General features: G+C 50.4%; 3 protein-coding genes across 7 annotated transcripts in view; 1 reads left to right on the forward strand and 2 right to left on the reverse strand.

Annotated features, from left to right (window-relative positions):
- Positions 1–59: 59 nt before the first annotated feature.
- TMEM150A (transmembrane protein 150A) lies at positions 60–4354 on the reverse strand. Of its 5 annotated transcripts, none has more exons than XM_045808833.2 (8): positions 4235–4354; positions 3532–3712; positions 3032–3079; positions 2612–2698; positions 1939–2006; positions 1495–1622; positions 1105–1282; positions 60–839 (listed from the first exon to the last, which is right to left on the reverse strand). In XM_045808833.2, the coding sequence occupies exons 2-8, from the start codon at positions 3594–3596 to the stop codon at positions 598–600; spliced, it is 816 nt and encodes a 271-aa protein (XP_045664789.1). In that variant the 5' UTR covers positions 3597–3712; positions 4235–4354; the 3' UTR covers positions 60–597. The 5 variants fall into 5 exon arrangements, with proteins under 5 accessions (XP_045664789.1, XP_045664794.1, XP_087719762.1 ...); XM_045808838.2 differs by having other exon boundaries at positions 3676–3712; positions 4235–4319; XM_087863636.1 differs by lacking the exon at positions 3032–3079.
- A 2048-nt stretch (positions 4355–6402) lies between these two features.
- Positions 6403–11926, reverse strand: C7H2orf68 (chromosome 7 C2orf68 homolog). Its single transcript, XM_045808840.2, has 4 exons — positions 11731–11926; positions 11534–11652; positions 10486–10637; positions 6403–10119 (listed from the first exon to the last, which is right to left on the reverse strand). The coding sequence occupies exons 1-4, from the start codon at positions 11835–11837 to the stop codon at positions 9997–9999; spliced, it is 501 nt and encodes a 166-aa protein (XP_045664796.1). The 5' UTR covers positions 11838–11926; the 3' UTR covers positions 6403–9996.
- Positions 11927–13350: 1424 nt separating this feature from the next.
- Positions 13351–18689, forward strand: part of USP39 (ubiquitin specific peptidase 39) — a 28536-nt gene continuing 23197 nt past the window's right edge. The window contains exons 1-3 of the mRNA XM_045808841.2: positions 13351–13654; positions 15673–15742; positions 17849–17943. Coding sequence (XP_045664797.1) covers positions 13387–13654; positions 15673–15742; positions 17849–17943 — 433 coding nt within the window. The 5' untranslated portion in view covers positions 13351–13386. The remainder of the gene's footprint in view (positions 13655–15672; positions 15743–17848; positions 17944–18689) is intronic.

Genomic DNA, 18689 nt, shown 5'->3' on the forward strand with positions numbered 1-18689 from the left:
TTAGGGAAAGCTGTCCTGGCTTAGGCCCTCCCTTGATTCTTTAGAACAGACTACAAACATGCAAATTAGAATTCTTTTAATAGATTAAAAAAAAAAAAAAGTACTAAAATACCCATGTGGTTCTGCTGTATTATTTGCCCAAAAGAAAGTAAGGGGCAGAGTGAAGAATCCCAGTGCAGCTCAGTGGGCCCAAAAGTGGGCCTTCCCACAGACTAAGGAGTGCTCCCCACTCCACCCCCCGACTTCTGTCCCTCTTGCTATTCCCAGCCCCCAATTCCTGCAGCAGGAAACCCCAGTGGTGTGGCTTTGGCACTGGGGAGTAGAAGGCACCTGAAGGGCTGGCTGGGCGAGTGAGGATATGTGACCTTTAAACATAAAAACAACACTGCAGAGCCGGGGAGTAGCTTGTATGTGGCCCAGGCAGCTGCCAGGCCTGCTCCGCTACGGCACAGGTGGGTGTGGGATGGCCATTCCTCCAGCAGCAAGGAAGCCTATATCCCAGCAGAATACTTTCCCAAAATTGTTTTTGGTACAAAATAAATGCAAAGTTATGAGGTGGGGAGCTGCTGAGGCTGGGCCAGCCACCCTCCCCAGACCTCAGATCATGGCGATGCTTTCCGGAGCACAGTTGAGGTGAGTGGAGGTGCTACTGCTCCCGGAGGACTTGCAGGCCCGGCCAGGGGCAGGCTGCAGTGCAGCCACCAGTGTCTCTGAGGAGACTGCCCCAAACTCATAGCTGAAGGTGCCGTAGAAAATGAGGATGTCAATCACAAACACCCACTCGCACAGTGCTGCCCCGTGCTGCAGCTGAGAGCTCTCGTGCATAAAGAAGACAGCGCCTGGAATGGGGCTAAGGAAGTGTTCAGTAGGACACGTGGGAGCTGGTGACACTCTTATCTTCCCAGATCGTTAGCTAAGCTGGGGCAAAGAGCCAGGTCTTACCACCTGGGAGGGGAAGAAGGAAACTGCACTGGGCAGTATTTTCTGGATATATGTATGCCGGGCTCTCCCCCACCCTCCACCTCACCCCCACCCCCTGGGTCTTGGGTGGGGAAAGGCTGGGATAGAGCAGAAGTTCCTGGCTGCCCTGTCCTGGAAGGATACTGAGAATTAGGGTGACAAAGGCAATGGCTGCCAGTACAATCCGCAGGTAGGCCATAGCCAGGTCCTGGGGGGCAGTGGCCCCATGGTAGGAGAGGGCACAGTGCAGGCAGACGAAGAGCAGTCCAGCGGGGAAGGCCACACCAGTTCCAATATAGTGCAGAGACTTCGCATGATCAACCTGGGCCCAGAGAAGGGCTGATCTGTGAAGCAGCCCTACCTCCACCACCCCTCTTCCCCCCTCTCTCCCCCTTCCCTCCCAGCCCCTCCTCTCCCCACCCTCAGCCTTGAAGGGGTATCTCTGCAACTGGGGTCAGCCTTCAGGGGACTGAGGGCACCTGCAGACAACCAGCCCCGTTAGTAAAAGTTCAAGAGGCAGGCAGGTGGGCACACCTGGAAGTTGCCGACTACCACGAGGCCCGCAGCATTGGTGCAGCCCGTGATGAGTGTCGTGGTGTTAACCCAGGAATGACGACTCTGCTCCAGGAGCTGCCCGTAGAGCAGCAGGCAGATCAGGACCACTGGGGGAAGAGAGCACAGGTGGGGCCGGCACTGGTGCCCTCCTCCCACCAACTCCCCACCCCCACCCGCGCCAGACACTCTGAGGGCTGAAAGGGAATGGAAGGGCAGGTAGTGAACTGGGTTTCCTCAGGCTCTGGCCAGCAGGGTGGCTGTGTGGGAGCCTTTGGCCCTCTTGCTTTAGAGAAGTGGCCGCTCTTGCTTTAGCCCTTGGTGGGGTGGGCTACACTGAACAAGGGTTTCCTGGGCCTTTCTGGGAGGGGGGGTAGGGGAGTGGGTTGGACTGGGCTGGCTAGGGGGGCTGAGGGCACAACTCACCCATGAAAGCACCCATGTTGCCAATGAGGCTGAAGAGGCAGCTCTCTGGGGGATATGTGCCACACTTGCTGGGGGTGGGGGGCAAGGACAGAGTGAGAGAGGGGCAGGAGCACTAGCACCCCCATTCTGGCCCATCTGTCTCTTGCTTTATCTGTGCTTGTTCCTTAACAGGCAAGCCACTGATTTATGAGAAGTGCCAGTTGTGTATCACAAACAACCAGCCCCAGGCTGGGCCCTCCCCCAAAGCAGAGCTCATGTGTGTGATGGGTAAGGGAGTGTCCAGGATTGCTTGGCAGAGCCCGAGACTCCTTGGACTCCCTGAGATTGTCAAGGCCTGCAGCCAGTCTGGCTCCCCTTGAGCCAGAACTGGGTCTGGGCAATCAGGGCTTAAGCTTCAGTCCAGGTGCCTCCACTTCCTAGCTGTGTGACCTGGACGGATGACATACCTCAGTCTGTTTTCTTGCCTACGGTGAAAACAATAGCTGCCCCGGGGCTGGTAGGAGCCAATGGCGCTATGCATGTAGAGCATTCAGCACAGTGCCGGGCACATAGTGACTGGCACGGAGGACTGTTAGTAAGTAATCCCAATACACTCCTGATTCCTGAGACTGAGGGATAGGTCTTTGTCTGAGGGGCTTGGGTCTCCCTGACCTGCCCAGTTTCCAGGCTTTACCTGATGAGGGGGACATCGTCCAGGGTGCAGCAGGTCTTGGGGCCCCCTTGTTCAATGGGGTCAGGAGAGCAGGATTCGTTGTAGGACCTGGTAGGCAGGACAGAGAGTAGCCTGGGGAAAAGGGGTTCCCCCAGGTTCTCGGGCTGTAGCCTCAGGCCCTCTCAGAGACCACCCTACCAGACTTCCCTTCGCAGGGACAGAAGAGACCACTTCCCAGAACTGGCCTGAGACAGAAGCCAAAGGGTTGGAGGGATGGTGGGAAACAGGGAGATGGTCATGAAGCCATGCCTGGGGAGGGGCAGGCGTCAGATAAGAGCAGTGAGGCCCAGGGTCTCCGTCTGGCTGGCAGCTGCCCCGACCCAAGAGGGAAGAGAGATGAAGGGAGCTTTAGAGGGAGGCTGTCTGCAGAGTGCGCCATACCAGTTCTCCACAGGGCATGCGTGGCGGTTCATCACGGCCATGGCATACCTGCGGGAGCAGAACTGTCACCCCACACTCATGGCCCTCCCAGCCCAGCTTTCCCCCGTGGACTCTTTTTCTCTTGATTCTGGCCCCATTCAGCCTTTGTTCTTGCTGGGGACTCAAGTTGAGGTGGCTCTGAAGCTTGATACCACATGAGAACCCACAGCATGGCCCCAAGCTCGAGGACATCTGGAAGTGGCCCTGGCTAAAAGGTCTGTCAGGGTCACCCTACTGCACAGCAGTGATGCCAGCTTGTCCGAAGGGGCTGTGTGCCCAGGCACCAGGCCAGGCTTTGGAGATAGCTAGAGTGATCCTGGGTACCACTCTGGAGCCCCCACCAGGACGAGGGACTCTGTGTGTGCCACTGAACTCCTGTTGGGTCCTGGCTGGGCCCTAGCCCTCCTCAGCCTCTTCTCATTTTGTCCCTTACTTGTCCTCCCCCTCCCCTCTTTACTCACACAGTCCATAGGCCTGTGATGGAGAATGCTGACAAGCTGACAGGAAGGAGGATCCAGGCGGTCATGAGGGAGGGGAGCCAGGGTGGTGGTGGTGTGGGGGGAAGGACTAGAGGTAGGTGGGAAGGAGGGGGCCGGCCCAGCTACCTTAAGATACTTTGCCAAAACCATCAGCGGCCCAGGCCTGGTGGAGAGAGACAGGTCAAAGTCCAGGGTCCAGTGACTGGCCGAAGCCGGTGGGGGGAGAAGGTGGTCAACACCTGATTTGATTCACAGCGCCCGCATTTGGGGCTGAGCCCACGCCAGAACGTGGACACCTTCTGGTCTCCACCGTGGGTCTCCGAATGCCACCCGTGCGCCCCCGAATGCCACCCGTGCGCCCAGACACTCAGGCGGGGCCGTAACATCTGGGGAGGGAGTCCCGCTCCCACGCCGGAGGGCCCAGGCTGGGGGAGGGGCTGCAGTCAGGGCCGTCCAGACGGCCGCGCCGAGGAGAGCCTGCGGGCGGGTGCGGGCTCCGGGGGAGCGGCGGCCACGCGCAGGCAACCACCTGACCGCGGGCGCCCCGGGGGTGAGGCGAGTTCGCGCAGGAAGCCCAGCCCGGCCCCCGCCCGCGTGGGCGCACGGAGCCCCCCGGGAGCCGGGGACGTGAGCCTCCCCATTGGATCCCCCGAGGGCCAGGGACACGAAGGGGCCCAGTACGCACCTCCCCGGAGCGCCCCGCCGCCGCCGCCGCGTCCTGCTCGGCCCCGCGTGGCGCCGTCTCTGGCTGCGGCCCTCGGAGCAGCCCTGGAAGGTTTAAAGGGCCGAGCGGCCCCGCCCCCGGCGCCCCAGCCGCGCCGCGCCGCCCGCCGGGACGTGGAGTCCGCGCCGCCCCGGCCCCCGCGCCGGCGCCGGGAAGGAGACTACAACTCCCGAGCCCCCGCGCCAGAGCTGCGGTGGAAGCGTGGGCGGTGCCTCGCCTTCGGGGGGGGGGGGCGGGGCGGGCCTGAGCGCCGAGGGCTGTGGCGTGGGACTCGGGCGGAGGCTCCGACTGCGAGATGCCCATAGTCTCCCGTACCTTGTTTTTGCGCCGCTGTGACTGGCATCGCGCACAAGGCTGGAGGAAGCGTTTGCCGCTGGGCACATTTTTGCAGCCCCGACCGGTCGACAGTGAGAGTTGGGGGAACATCCCTCAAGGCGGTGCCCCGTGCCTGCTTCAGTCCTAGGGGAGTCGGGTCCGCAAAGAAGGGCGCACAAAGCCTTGGGGGTTAAGTTCAAGCGCCCTGGATTTGGCTTATGCTTCCCTCGGCTCAGCAAACTCTGGAGGAGAACGACTTACATCAGATACTTTTTATTTTCAAGGGTCCAAGTACACAGAATGTTGTCCAGAAGTCAGTGTCCAAAACATTTTTCCTGGCTGATGAACACTTACTTGAAACAAGGCCACAGAGACCAATGGATACCCATGGTCACACATGGCCAGGTATTGGTAAGCAAGAGAGAAGGGGCAGACTGGAGACCCAGAACAATTTGGGAAGAGGAAACAGGATAGTGTGGGAATAAATTCACCAAAATGTACAGGTGACTTCTTGGACCTTCTTTTCATGATAAAAAGGGTGTGAATACTTTTCACATATGAGAAGTGTGTTCAGCACTCTAAGACGCCCGGCAGGTGCTAGCACCCCTGTGAGACAACACCAGAGCTGACCGATCATTACCTGAAGGGAACATGGGCCCAGGCTGCCAGAAGCAGGGGAAGCTTAGGTCTGGCAGCATTGGTGAGTCAAAGGTAATGTGCAGAAACAGGGGGCACTGTATTGTGAGGAAAAAATGGAGCAGATAAACTGCACAAGGGCTTGAAGGAGCAACCCTTTTTGGACCCAATGGAAGATAAAAATGGAAACTGGAAATCTGCTGGAGAGCCCTTTTTCCAATCGCATCAGGACACAGTTAAAGCAGGTTCAAGAAGTATGGCTGAGCAGGGGTGCCTGGGTGGCTCAGTCGGTTAAGCGTCTGCCTTCAGCTCAGGTCATCCCCACAGGTCCTGATGCTGAGATCCTGGGATTGTCCTTGCTCAGCAGGGGTGCCTGCTTCTCCCTGTCCCTTTCCCTGCTTGTTCCCTCTATTTCTGTCAAATAAAATCTCAAAAAAAAAATATGGCTGTGCAGAGTGATCACTGTACAATACCTGGCTGAATGGATCAGTGGGGTATAAAATCCAGTCCACTTTTTGCCGGTCATGCCCTGTGCCCAAGACACAGAAGTGTCGCTTTCTAATTCATAGAGAAGCACTGTCTTTCTGCCCAGGTGTGTTCCCATTTGGAACAGGCACCTTTTTCTCACTTGCCCGATGGCGCTGTGAACCCTCAGCATTTCCTACCTCACTGGGAGCTTTGCAAGTCTTAGTCAACACTTAACTATATCCTGCTGAGCTCGGTTTGAGTTCCTGTCCAACTGTTACCATGGGGAAGACCTGAGTGGCTACTTAGGTCCTAAACTGGCTATTCTAACATAAAGTGGGGTAAGACAGGCACTCCAGAACTGTGACAGAGAGGCAAATTTTGGCTTAATAGGATAATCTCAGCAGTCCCTAAAGTAGAATTACCCCAAGATAGAACTCCCTATGACAGAAGGGCTCTTCATGGGTAGTTAGTAGGGTGGAGTCACTTATCAGATAAGTGGGACCAGACATCTTTAATAGTCCCTTCCAGCTCTAATGCTACGTGAGTCTAGTTGTTATGCTCCAACCAGGACGGTTCTTAAAATAGTCAAGGCAAAGCAAGAGATGAGATTTCAAGTGCTGATTCTGTGGTGCTGAATGACTTTAGGGCAGGCATTTAATCTTCACTTCCCTTACGTACACAAGTGATTTCAAAACTCTTGGCAAAAACAGTGCTGTAAAAATAGTTTATTGCTTAAAAAGAATACTGTTTTTGAAAAGTACCTCCTTCCAAGATTTTCAAATAATTTGCAAACTTCATTCATTCACACAGCGGAAACATTGGAAATGAGAAAACAGAATATATGGCTTGTTATACATTTAACACAACCAGTGCAACCAACTTCTCATCCTGGAGGCTCTGAAAAGGCAAAGGAGCCATATACTCAGGTTTTTACTTCTGGCGTCACTCTTAACTACTGGAGAAATTTGGGGTGGGTGCCTGTGGCTTCTTGACCATCCGAGTCCTCAGGGATAGGATAGGAATTCAACAAGGGAGCTGAAAATGTTTCAAATAACTGTTAACATCCTGTGCTGATTCTCCCAAAGGGCTCGAAGGTAGGAAAATAACCTATCCTCATTCCTCTCTCTATATGCAAAGGTCTCATTTATGCTTGTGAACCAGATGGGAATCCACTACCCCACTATCCATGCATCCTGGCAAATAAACAGCAGGTTGGATACTCACTACCTCAGAGGGTTTCTTCCAGCCCCATGGACTAATCTCTTGTTGGCAGTGCCCCTCAGAGCGGACCATGGAGGTGAAATGCCCCTTTCAGAGGCTCATCCACAGGGAGAAGCATTTGTTACTGCCCACGTTGGTCGTACTGACTGGCCAAGTGCCACAGACTCCTACTCTCGGTACAAAAAGCTTTACATTCTTCTTTTTCCTTCTTGCATTACATTCTTCAAAGATTTCTAGACTTGTCGACTGGCTAGAACTCAAACTTCAGTGTTTACTCTTACACAGCCCAAAGCCCCTAAAACCCCTAAAACCCCCGATTCCTTCTATTTATAGTATCACCTATGGTGGCCCAGGAAACAGAAAGCCTTAAAACCCAAGGCCTCCCCTCAGTAAGAGAAGAACATTCATGGGCACGAGACAGGTCTATGAGACTACCAGACTTTTTTTTTTTTAAACAGCCAAGAATGTATCTAGTCAAATGAGTGTTCTTCTGGAGCAGCCTGCCTTCATGAAAGCTCCAGTCAGTCCGACACTGTTGCCACTGTACCAAACAGCATGGGGCAGTCCTCTGTGACATCTCTAGAGCTTGTGGGAAATGCTCTGTAACATGCTCCTTAATGGCAAAGCACTGATTTTTGAAGACAGCTGGAAGATGTCTGGAGGCAAGTCTGGTGAATAAACTGGATAGTAGCCATACCATCTTGGACCCCAGATGAGGGGTGGCAATAAGCAATGAGCCTGAGCTATCAGGCTGTCAACTGGCTGAGGGCCATCACCAGAGAAGCACTGCAGGCACATCCGGAGCAGTGGCAGTGTCACCACCAACAGGCTTCCCCTATAGGACAACCTCTCATTTAAGTACCAGGCTTCGTGCTTTCTATGGTCCTACTGCTTAAATTAGCGAAGAATTAGGATGCTTTCTTGGGTGGAAAATATTTTATATGCACTTGAGAAGCAAAATGCCTCAAGGAAAAAGTTCACAAACAAGGAGTTCCCATAGTCTCTTACCTGAGAGTGTGAGGATTACATGACAGACATAAAAGGTCACATTAGGCACACACTTTCCTTCTCACAAACAGGAATGGAGGCTAAAATTTCAGGGGATATGCCCCCAACCTCCTCTTCTGGTCTTGTTTCTAAATTCTGTAATAAATCCACGAAACAGGCCGTCCAGTTGTGAGAAGACAGACCCAAAAAGTATTTCCAGACTAGGAAGCCTAAGAGTTCCAGTGAAATCCTATGTCCAAGTCAGAAGATCAGCTGAAGAGCTGGAAGACTAAAATCCCCAGTCCTCTGAGCTGCAGGAAGATTGGGGAGAGAGTATGGCACAGCCTCCTTGACCTGGAGACTCTGGAGGGGAGTTAACATTGTGAGTCAAAAGGCACTTCTAGCCTGGCTAAATAAGTGGAGGGTAGACTTTCTCCTCTGAAAGTAGAAACAAGCCCAGGACTGGCAAGTTTAAGGCATTTAACCTTGGGCCAGCTCAGTGGGTCAGGAACACTCTGGTCCCTGGCTCCCTTCACAACCAGGCCCATCTAACTTATCTACCTCATTCACTTTCCCAGAATTCCTCTGGCACTGAAAGCTGTGGCTTACTGGATTCTAATGATGTAGTTTAAGTAGCTGCCTTGCCCCATTTCCGAGGTGGTAGATTTTCAGGGGTGTAGGGCACAAACCAACAGTGCCCTCAGGTGTCCTTTAAAAGAAAAGCCACTGAGAGGGAGCAGCCAGACCGATCTTGAGACCCTGATGCAGAGAAACCCCTGGGGCACGGGGACTTTGGTTTCAAGAGGTCTTAGTGTTCATGGGCTTACTTAAACCCCATACTTCAAGTCACTGAGGTTAGGTCAATTGCTGGAAATCTGAAGTGGCTTGGAACTGCAGTGCATAGGATGTCCTGTGGACTTCTCAGACCTTAGCCTAACCCTGCTTTAGGGAAAATGGTCACTGAGGTGAAAACAGTGATATTCCTAGGATCTTAATTCTAAGGATCTCAGTTTATATACTCTTGGGAGATAGGAAAGGAGAAGGAATGGGGCAGGGGCAGGGCAGATGAGAGAGGCTCATTTCACGGTCCATTATTCAGGCCTTTTTTTTTTTTTTTTTTTTTTTTTTTTTGCAACTAGGGCTCCAAATAGGCAATTATTGCTCATGTTGAATTTCCCTTTGTATATACATTCAAGACTGTTAAATCACATCTGGAGAGTCAGTTTCAAGCTTGTTTTGATAATTCCCCTTTAGCCTGAGCAGAGGATGGTCTGTTCACAGCTAGGGATGAGGTTGAAAACTGGAATCCTGTAGCCCTAACCAAGGCAGGTTTTGCTGCAAGAAATCCTTGCAGTTGAGTTCTGGCATCATCTTCCTAGGTCTCTATCTAGACAGTGCAAAGCAGAGTGGTGTGAGAGAAACCTGCAAAAGCCATGGAAGGGCAGGGAGACATGCTTGCAAGTCAGTCTCAAAACGAAGACCTCCCACTTCATTGGTATTGGAATTACTGGGAGAGCTTGTCAGAAAGGTAGACCCCTCAGAACTCCCCACCTCCACAGTCCTGAGCAGTTGGGAGGTGCACAGTCACATCGGGAGGTGGGGTGGAACTGATGATTCTGAGACAAAGATCAGGGAATGGAAAGAACAAAGAAATGGCTGAAAAAAAGGTGTAGGAAAACATGGATGGAAATGAGAAGCAAGGAACAAAGGAACTGTAAAACAACAACCGCGGTTCACTAAGCAGGTGGAGCAGCAGCGGTTAAGGTATCCCACAGCACACGACCTCAGTAAGAAAGCAGCATGTTGGCATAAGGTTTCATAAACCTCAGCTTTTCCTGGGATCTCTGCTTCTAGAACACCAAGTTAGCCAAACAAAATTCTCAAATTCCAAAATACTAAGCTGGTCAAATGGCCCAACATACAAGAAAGATGGCCTGCAAAGCAGGCTTGTCCCTGCAATATTGTTCCTATGGCTGTTGAGCTCGGGTGTGTGTGTGTGTATCTCAAGATCAGCTCAGACTGGTCCTGGCACCCCCAAAGTAGGAGTGAGCTCCCTGGGCAGTGATTCCAGCCTGGTGAGGATGCCTTCAGCCTGGTCAGTGTCGGCTCTGGCGCTTTGCAATCTCCTCCTGGACGCGCAACTTGAGGGCCTCTCGCATGGGTGGGTCCAGAGGCGTGTGTGCCGCCACCTCCTCACTCACCCTTCCTGGATCATCGTCCTACGCGGAGGAAGAGTCAAGAAGCTCAGGGCCTGGCCTCTTCTGGAAAGGCGACCTGTCCTGTCCCTAGACAACACTCTCGCAGAACTCCATTTGACTCACGGCTTCTTGCCAGTGCCTGTCATTTCCCAGGTGTCCCCTGTAATAGTGATTTTCAGCTGGGGGCCACATGCCCTCCCAGGTGCCTGCTGAGAATCACTGCGTGACAGGCGTGAGTTGTGCTCAAAAGCATTGCCCAGCAGTCTATGCTCCTATGTGGAGCCGACACTTCCCACTGGCCCTGAGGAAAAAAGTGGCTCAGGCTCTGGCAGTGATTTCTAACACGGCCAAGGACCTTCAGGCTGCAGCTATTTCCACGAGGCATACCTGATACACGATAACTGAGGTGACCTCTCCGCTGTCTGCCTCATATTCTAAACAGAAGAGCTGATGGCCAGAAGGTTCTGGCTCGGAGCCGCCACTACTGCTGCTTTCACCGGACTCCTCACAGTCTGGGTTGCTTGGGTGGGTAGAGCCATCTGGAAGGATGAATCACAGTGAGAGGGAAGAGGGGAAGGCTGCTGGAGTCCCTGCCCACATGGATGACATACGAAAACATACCGTAAAGAAAGTCCCGATCTTCTTATGGACTCTGTGCTTGTGTGTTATGTGTTAAATGTGCAGCCAATCAATAGTTTCATTTATCTCTGTATGCCTGATCTGGGGCCAGCACGATCCTATCACGTAGTAGATACGCAATGCACCTTCATCTAGTGAATAAGTTTGAAAGGTAGTGGAGAGTTGGCTAGAGTCCTACCTGGGTTCAAATCCAGACTCAGCCATTTATTAGCTATGAGACCTTGGGCAAGTTAATCTCTCTGTTCCTGTTTCCCGTGAAACAGAAGTGACAAGTTTCCCTCTCATGAGATCCAGTGAAAATTAAATGAATTAATGTACCCAAGATCTAAAAACACTTTCAAGTAACACTAAACAAATTTAGTGCCATGTTAGCTATTGTGATCTCTAGGTCCCTGGGAAGCTGGAGAAAAGGCCATCTTAAATACTGAGTTTGAGTGTCATTCCACACCTATGTCCTGGTCAACTATAGCTGTGCCAAGCTCTCTGACAGGTAATGAGAACCCTAAAGCACAGCATGGTGGGCAAACCAGCAAACTACTACTTGCTGGCTCCCAGGTATTTCCTGTTAATAGTGATGCTTAACTGGGGACCGCGAGCCTTCTCTGTTGTCATGGAGAATCAGTGAGCGAATGGGGAGCGTCGAGGTAGGGGGGTTCCGGGAAGGGACGACAAGAAGTGAGCCTTGGGGGTTAAGAAGTGGCTTTATCCACTTAGAGAAATGAGTGCGTAGAGACAGAGGGCTGGGGACCGAAAGAGCGCGCGGGCTAGAGGAGGCAGGCGGGGTGGGCGGCCTCACCTCGGTGTCTCGGCAGGTACACCTGCAGGTCGGGCTTGCGGGGCCGCGTCGGCGCGGGCGTGTGCCGCCTCCTAGCCTTCTCCTTGGCCGCCTGCTTCACCTTCTTGTCATAGTCGTCCCTGCGGGGAGCCGAGCGGGAGTCAGGGACCGCGGGGCCGAGCTACGCTGGGGGCGGCGGCAGCGGGGCGGGGCGGTACCGGGCGAGCTGGTTCCGTCGGATGTGGTGCACAAAGCCGTGGCTCATGTCCAGCCGCCCGCCAGGCTTGCAGCAGAGCCCCGGCCCGGGATCCGGAGCCGCTTCCATCTGGAGCCTGGTGCTCAGAGCCGCAGCCAACTCAACGGCCCTAACGGCCGCCCTCCCACCGGGAGAGTTCCGCGCCGCCCCTGGCCCGACTTCCGGCCCCGCGCCCTTACGTCCCGCCCCCAAAGAGCCTGCCTGGCCGAGCGTCGTGGCGCGCGGAGTTCACCAGCGCGGGTGCTGGGATGGGGCATGCGCGGCTTCCTCTCGCCGTCGGGGCTTTTCTCTGTGACATTAGCAATGGGAACCAGGATTTAGGCTTACTGCTGATACACCAGAAAATTCAGAAAAACACAAAGCACCCATTACACTACTCAGCGATCGGTGTGGAGTCTTCCTTTCCTTTTTGTGGTAATAAAATGCTGTGAAACTTCCATCACCAGTTGCAGTGACCTTGGCTGACTTGAACCCCGAGGAGCCTCAGTTTCCTCATTTGTAAACGAGGACATCGAGAGCATCTGCCTAGAAAGAGATTGTGAGGAGGCGAGTGCTCGCGCAGGGCTCACAGCGGCACGCTGGCCGCACAGTCCCGCGGGGCGCCCCTTCCCGCCTGCCCAGCGCCCGAGCCCACACGACCCATATCTTAACTGTCCCTGCGGGAGGACCCAGCGCTTTTCAGGATCTGAGTGTAAAGTTTCGGAGTCCTCTTTAAAAAACGACAGAATTAGAAATGTGTGATTAGTACAGCGACATACTAGTACATCCATACGATAGAATACCTCTAAGCAATCGAGAGGAACAAGTTGTTGATACACGCAACTACGTGGATGAATCTCAAATTCTAGCCAAAGGGACCAGGCAAAAAGTGGACACACCGTGGTCTTCCGTTTATATAAAACTGCTCTGTAGTGACAGAAAGGAGATGTTTGGGGAAGGACAATTTTGAGGCTGGTGGGTAGGTACCTTATCTTGATCGTGGTGACGGTTTCAGAGTGTATACACCCATCCATCAGTATTTAGCGAATTGCACACTTTAAACATGCATTTGATTACATGGCAATTCCATCTCAGTAAAACTATACAAACAAACTAGTTCAGGGCCGTGGAGCGGGTCGTGAAGGTCACAGGACCTGAAGTTTGAGTTTTACTAGCGTCAAAGTTGTTGCTCTTTGCCTGACGTTTGTATCTTCCTGTGATGCCTAGTGCAATCCCCTAAATGCGGAATTAGAGTAGCCACGTTGCTGCATGAGCGGGATGGTTTGGGGATGTCGCCTAGTTCTCTGGTGCGCAGCGACTTTGGAGACGACTTCCCCATTCTGGTTCCCGGGCACAAAGCATCTCGAAGAAATCCGGGGCCCAATAACAACCTTTTCTAATCCAGAAAATTATGGGTAAGGTGGCAGTAGGCCCGCAGGCTTTTCTCAGGTGCGCACGCCGCCGCTAGGAGGCCACAAGAGGCGCAGTACTACCCAGAAGTTTCTCGCGGCATAAAGTGTCCTCGATGGCGACTCGTAGACTGCCTAGGGCGCCATAACAGCGCCGCTCCTGATTGGCTACTTGCCGCGCAATCTGGCGTGCCTGGAGCCTGCGCAGAGCGACTCGGCCGGTAGTGGCGATGTCCGGCCGGTCCAAGCGTGAATCTCGTGGTTCTACCCGCGGGAAGCGCGAGTCCGAGTCGCGGGGCAGCTCGGGTCGCGTCAAGCGGGAGCGAGATCGGGAGCGGGAAGCCGAGGTGCCGAGCTCCCGCGGCAGCCCAGTGCGTGTGAAGCGGGAGGTCGAGCCGGTGAGCGCGCGGGAGGCCCCGACGCCCGTGGTCCCGGCTGTGCGGGTAAAGCGGGAGCGCGACGCCGACGAGGACTCTGAGCCTGAGCGGGAGGTGCGAGGTGCGCGGGGCTGGGTTGGGCTGGGCCGGGCCAGGCCAGGAGCGGACTCCATTCTCGCGTTCTCCTTTCCCTCTTTCCAACTTTCTCTGGGAGTGGGGGTGGGCGTGGGGTTGGGGGATTCCCACTCTTGTCCTCGACCAGCCTCGACTGCATTGTAGTGAGGACAGTATTAGTTCTCTAAAACTTTATAATTTTGTTTTCTGGTCCAGGTTATCTGATTATACTTGAATATTAAATCTTAAACTTCTTGCTTAGGGTCCTCTGTTTGACATATTTTGCTTTACACACAGAGTCCAGAATAGCACTTTGCTCATAGAAAGTGCTTGATAAATATTCTTTGAATAATTAATAATTTCAGGGTATTCTTTGATTTTTCTTAAGTAGCTTGTCATCTTCAGGTCTCCCCTTCTTTGGAAGAGAAGTTGTTTCTTAGATATCTTGAATAATAGTGATAAGGAGATTGTTTTCTCTGGGACACACTAGGATCCCACTTGTTTTTCTGGCTTGTCTTCCCTCCCCCTTTCATTTTTATGATGAAATAGATCACAGGTACTAAGATGGACTGAATATAATGCACAAGTATAATTTAAAGTAGAGTGAAAATATATATCCTTAAATTCACCACTTGTCAAGAACTGTGAAGAGTTTGAGATTTTATTTGCAAGCTGCCTAGTTTTTTATTTGCAAGCTGCCTAGTTTTTTATTTGCAAGCTGCCTAGTTTTTTATTTGCATTAGCCTGCCACAGTTTTCTAGATGCTGATGAAGACAGGGTAAGTTCCTGTAGTATCATTTTCCACAGTGCAATTTGAAGAGAACTTATACTCACAGTGGGTGGCCTTCCAGGAGAGGAACTCTGGGCTTACAGAATGTGAATCTTTTATATTGGTCTGTGAGCTTGACCCCCTTTGCTCTGTAGGGAGACCCCCCCCCCCCCAACGTCTTCCAATGCCGTTTTCTATACAAACATCCTTGACAAGGTAGTCTGGAGGCAGACAGTGCCTCTGGTCACAATATGGGCAAAAACATGAGAGACCCATGGAGACTTGTCTCCTAATGCTATTCAGTGTTAGAAGTGGCACATAACCAGTACCTTAGAAGCTTCCATAGGCTCCTACCCAGTTGTACCTGCCTTCCTTCCTTGCTTAGGAATTCACTATTCTGAATTTTTTTTCTAATCATGGCTATTTTTATTTTTAGTTTTACCTCATATATGTGTCCGTAAGTAGTACTGTGTTTTACTTTGTGTTTGATATAAATGGAATACTATATGTGGTCTTCTGATTTGTCTTTTTTTTTTGCTAGCCATATTTTTGAGGTTCATCCAAATAGATGTTTATGGCTATATAGTGTTCTATTGATGATATACCAAAATATGTTTATCGATTTTATTTGTGGTGGATATTTGGTTTGTTTCCAGTTTGGGCCCTATTTTAAATATCGCTGCGATAAATATTTTTAGTAAAAAGCACTCCCAGTGTACATGCGCATAAGTTTCTCTCCAGTTTATAAGTGGAGATTGCTGGGTCAAAGGTCTGCATATTTTCAGCGTTGATCTTGCTGTACTATTTTCCAGGAGACTGTAACAGTTTACACTCCCACCAGCAGTACGTGAGCACTTCCATTGCACTCTGTATTTGCTAACACTTGGAATTTTCTGGTTTTATTTTTTCCTGTCCTGTAGGTGTGAAGTGGTGTATCGTTGTGCAAGGAGATTGGCAGTTTCTTGATTGTTGATAAGGGTTATATTCCTCGTTTTCTGTTGGATTATTTGTCTTTTTGTTATTTCTTCACCAGATTTCTTTATGTAATCTGCAAATGAATCGTTTGTTGGTTATATGTGTTTCAAATATATTCTCCCAATTTGGTGCTTTTTCTATTACTGGGCTTTTTGGTGTATTGCTGGGCCACCTGTGTAAGAGCTCATCCTGTTGGGTTTTTCTCATTTTTTTGGTTGTACTAGTAGTTGACCTTGAGTATGGGTTTCCCGTTTTCACAGCCTGTGATGATTTCCTTTCAGCAAAGAATGGCCGCGTGGATTCCGAGGACCGGAGGAGCCGCCATTGCCCGTACCTGGATACCATTAACAGGTCAGTAGAATAGGAATGCCGAGGGCAGCAAAAAACAATGGAATCTATGCAGAAAAGTCTTTTTTTTTTTTTAAGATTTTATTTATTTGACAGCGAGAGACATAGCGAGAGAGGGAAATAAGCAAGGGGAGTGGGAGAGGGAGAAGCAGGCTTCCCACTGAGCAGGGAGCCCAATGCAGGGCTCGATCCCAGGACCCTGGGATCATGACCTGAGTCGAAGGCAGATGCTTAACGACTGAGCCACCCAGGTGCCCCAGAAAATTCTTTGTACATCGAACAACACGTTCACGAACTTCATCCCTTTTAAAGCTTTCTGCCCAGAAAATTGTGCTTCTTGCTGTATTTATTAATCTTTGCCTTTTATTTTTTTTTAAACATTTTATTTATTTATTTGATGGAGAGAGAGACAGCCAGTGAGAGAGGGAACACAGGCAGGGGGAGTGGGAGAGGAAGAAGCAGGCTCCCAGCGGAGGAGCCTGATGTGGGGCTCGATCCCAGAACGCCGGGATCACGCCCTGAGCCTAAGGCAGATGCTTAACAACTGAGCCACCAGGCGCCCCAGCCTTTTAATATAAAGTGTGAAAGGCCATGTTTTTTTTTAGGGTGGGCACGTGCATAAAGAGCTTTTAGTTTATTTTGAATTGGTTTGATGGAATAACAGGGTACATGTGTTCTTAAAATGACAGTAGCAAATTTAAATATCTTTTGAACACTCACTGTGTGCTAGGTACTACTTTAGGTGGCTGGAATTCAACAGAGAAAAGAATAACATAAAAATATATCCGAAAGCAGAAGTAGTTACCTCATCCTTGTTTCTTTTTTCTAATCCCAGATGGCATCTTAGGCTGCTTTTCAGCTTATGCCCTAAGGTAGTACTGTCTAATATATGGATTAGATACAGACCTTCTCTCAGTAATGGAATTGCTCTTTACAAGGGCTATCCAGTGTGGCAGGTGCAAGACATTTATGGCTAGAGAGGACTTGAAACATGGCTTGAGGAACCCAGTTTCAAATTTTAATTATTTTAAATTTAGGGGCGCCTATGTGGCTCAGTTGTTGAGCATCTGCCTTTGGCTCGGGTCATGATCCCAGAGTCCTAGGATCAAACCCCATGTCGGGCTCCCTGCTCAGTGGGAAGCCTGCTTCTTCCACGCTCCCTGCTTGTGTTCCCTCTCTCGTTGTCTCTCTCTCTCTCAAATAAATAAATAAAATATTTTAAAAAATAATTATTTTGAATTTAAATGTCAGTATCCACTTACAATTATTGCCTCCTTTAATGGACGTTGCAGCTTTACTGGGACCATTACCAATTAATTAGAGTTAATATTTGATGAGAAATCTCTTTGTCACTTGTGGATTCAATGAAAGTAAAGTTTTTTGTCCCTTAATCTGCCTGCTATTCATATCACAGTACTTTGCAGTTGAATAAGTAGATCTGTTTGTAGATATTCTCCTAATATTCAGGCTTCCCATTTATTTTTATGGACAAAAATAGATTTTTCTCTTATAAAAGGGCTTGTTCACTCTTCTGATGTTCTTCTACTACCTGTCTTTTTTTTTTTTTTTTTTCCTAGAGAGGGGGTGGGCAGAGGGAGAGGGAGAGAGAATCTTGAGCAGGCTCCATGCTCAGCACAGAGCCTGACGTGGGGTTAGATCTCATAACCCTGAGATCAGGACCTGAGCTGAAGTCAAGAGTTGGACACTTCCGACTCAGCCGACCAGGTGCACTCATCCCCAGTCTTTTAATTTAGAATGCCTGTGGGGCCCTGTTGCATTAGTCCTACTTTAGCTTTTCCTCCACAGAAAGCAACTGCAATGGAAGATTCTCTACTGGTTGTAAATTTTAAAAAGAAAGAGGGTCATTGCCTTATGTGTCTGGTAGAGATGCCTTGACGCTGCTTTGGGGCTTTGTAGGTAGGGGTGCTATATTAAATGGCGAGGGGAGGAATAGTTAATGATCCCCACAGTTTATACATATATATGGTCATTGAACCATCTCTGAAGGATGCTATGTGATGTTGTGGGATGTGGAGCTCGTGCTGCTTCACTTGGGTGCTTTCCTAGGCATCTCTCCCTATTGTTTTTTCTTTTGTTTGGTTCTTTTAGGAGTGTGCTGGACTTTGACTTTGAGAAGCTGTGTTCCATCTCCCTCTCACATATTAATGCATATGCCTGTCTTGTGTGTGGCAAGTACTTTCAGGGTAAGTAAATGTTGTATATTATAAACTTGCTAAGTTTTCAGTGCCCGCTACAGGTCTGCTCCAGTGAGGTTCCCCCCCTCCCTTTTTAAAGAAAGTAAGCTGCTGTCAGGAGTCACATCTGAGAAGCCCTATCTTTCTTCCCAGGAAATTGGGATACTCTTAGGAAATCAATAGGAGATTCTCCTGTCAGAACCTGTATACATGTGACGGGGAGAAAGAACTAGTTGGGGCTATGCAGGAGACCTCAAAGGCTATGGGTTTTTGAATCTCTGATGTTTTCTGTACTCATGTCTTTTTTTTTGAAAATCCTTTTGCTCTGAGGGCTTTTACATTTTGTTCTTTCCTGGAAATTTATTAATTCATTCAGACCAAGCAAATGCTATCTACAGATTACTGGAGGATTCAAAAGAAATGTAAACTACATTCCTTGCACTTATAGAGCTCATAAATAGTGAAGATTAACGTATAAAACAATCAGTAAACTCTATAAGATCATAAAGATTACTGCTGGACTGCATGGCACTGAGAATGAATAAAAAGACTATGGGAATTGAAACGTGCAAAGATCAATGTTAACTGGAGTGTTTGTGTTTAATTCATGGAGGAGGTCAAGGTGGGATTTGAACTGGCAGGACACAGAGGGTTCGGATGGGTTAAGAGAGACGGATTCTAGAAAGGAGTGGCAATGTGAACAAGGGTATGTAGGTTCAGGATTGTCCTGAATGTGGGTGTTTGGAAATTCAGGA

This window comes from Ursus americanus, chromosome 7 (genome assembly GCF_024610735.1).
Source record: "Ursus americanus isolate L20-20 chromosome 7, mUrsAme1.1.p, whole genome shotgun sequence".
NCBI classification, from domain to species: domain Eukaryota; kingdom Metazoa; phylum Chordata; class Mammalia; order Carnivora; family Ursidae; genus Ursus; species Ursus americanus.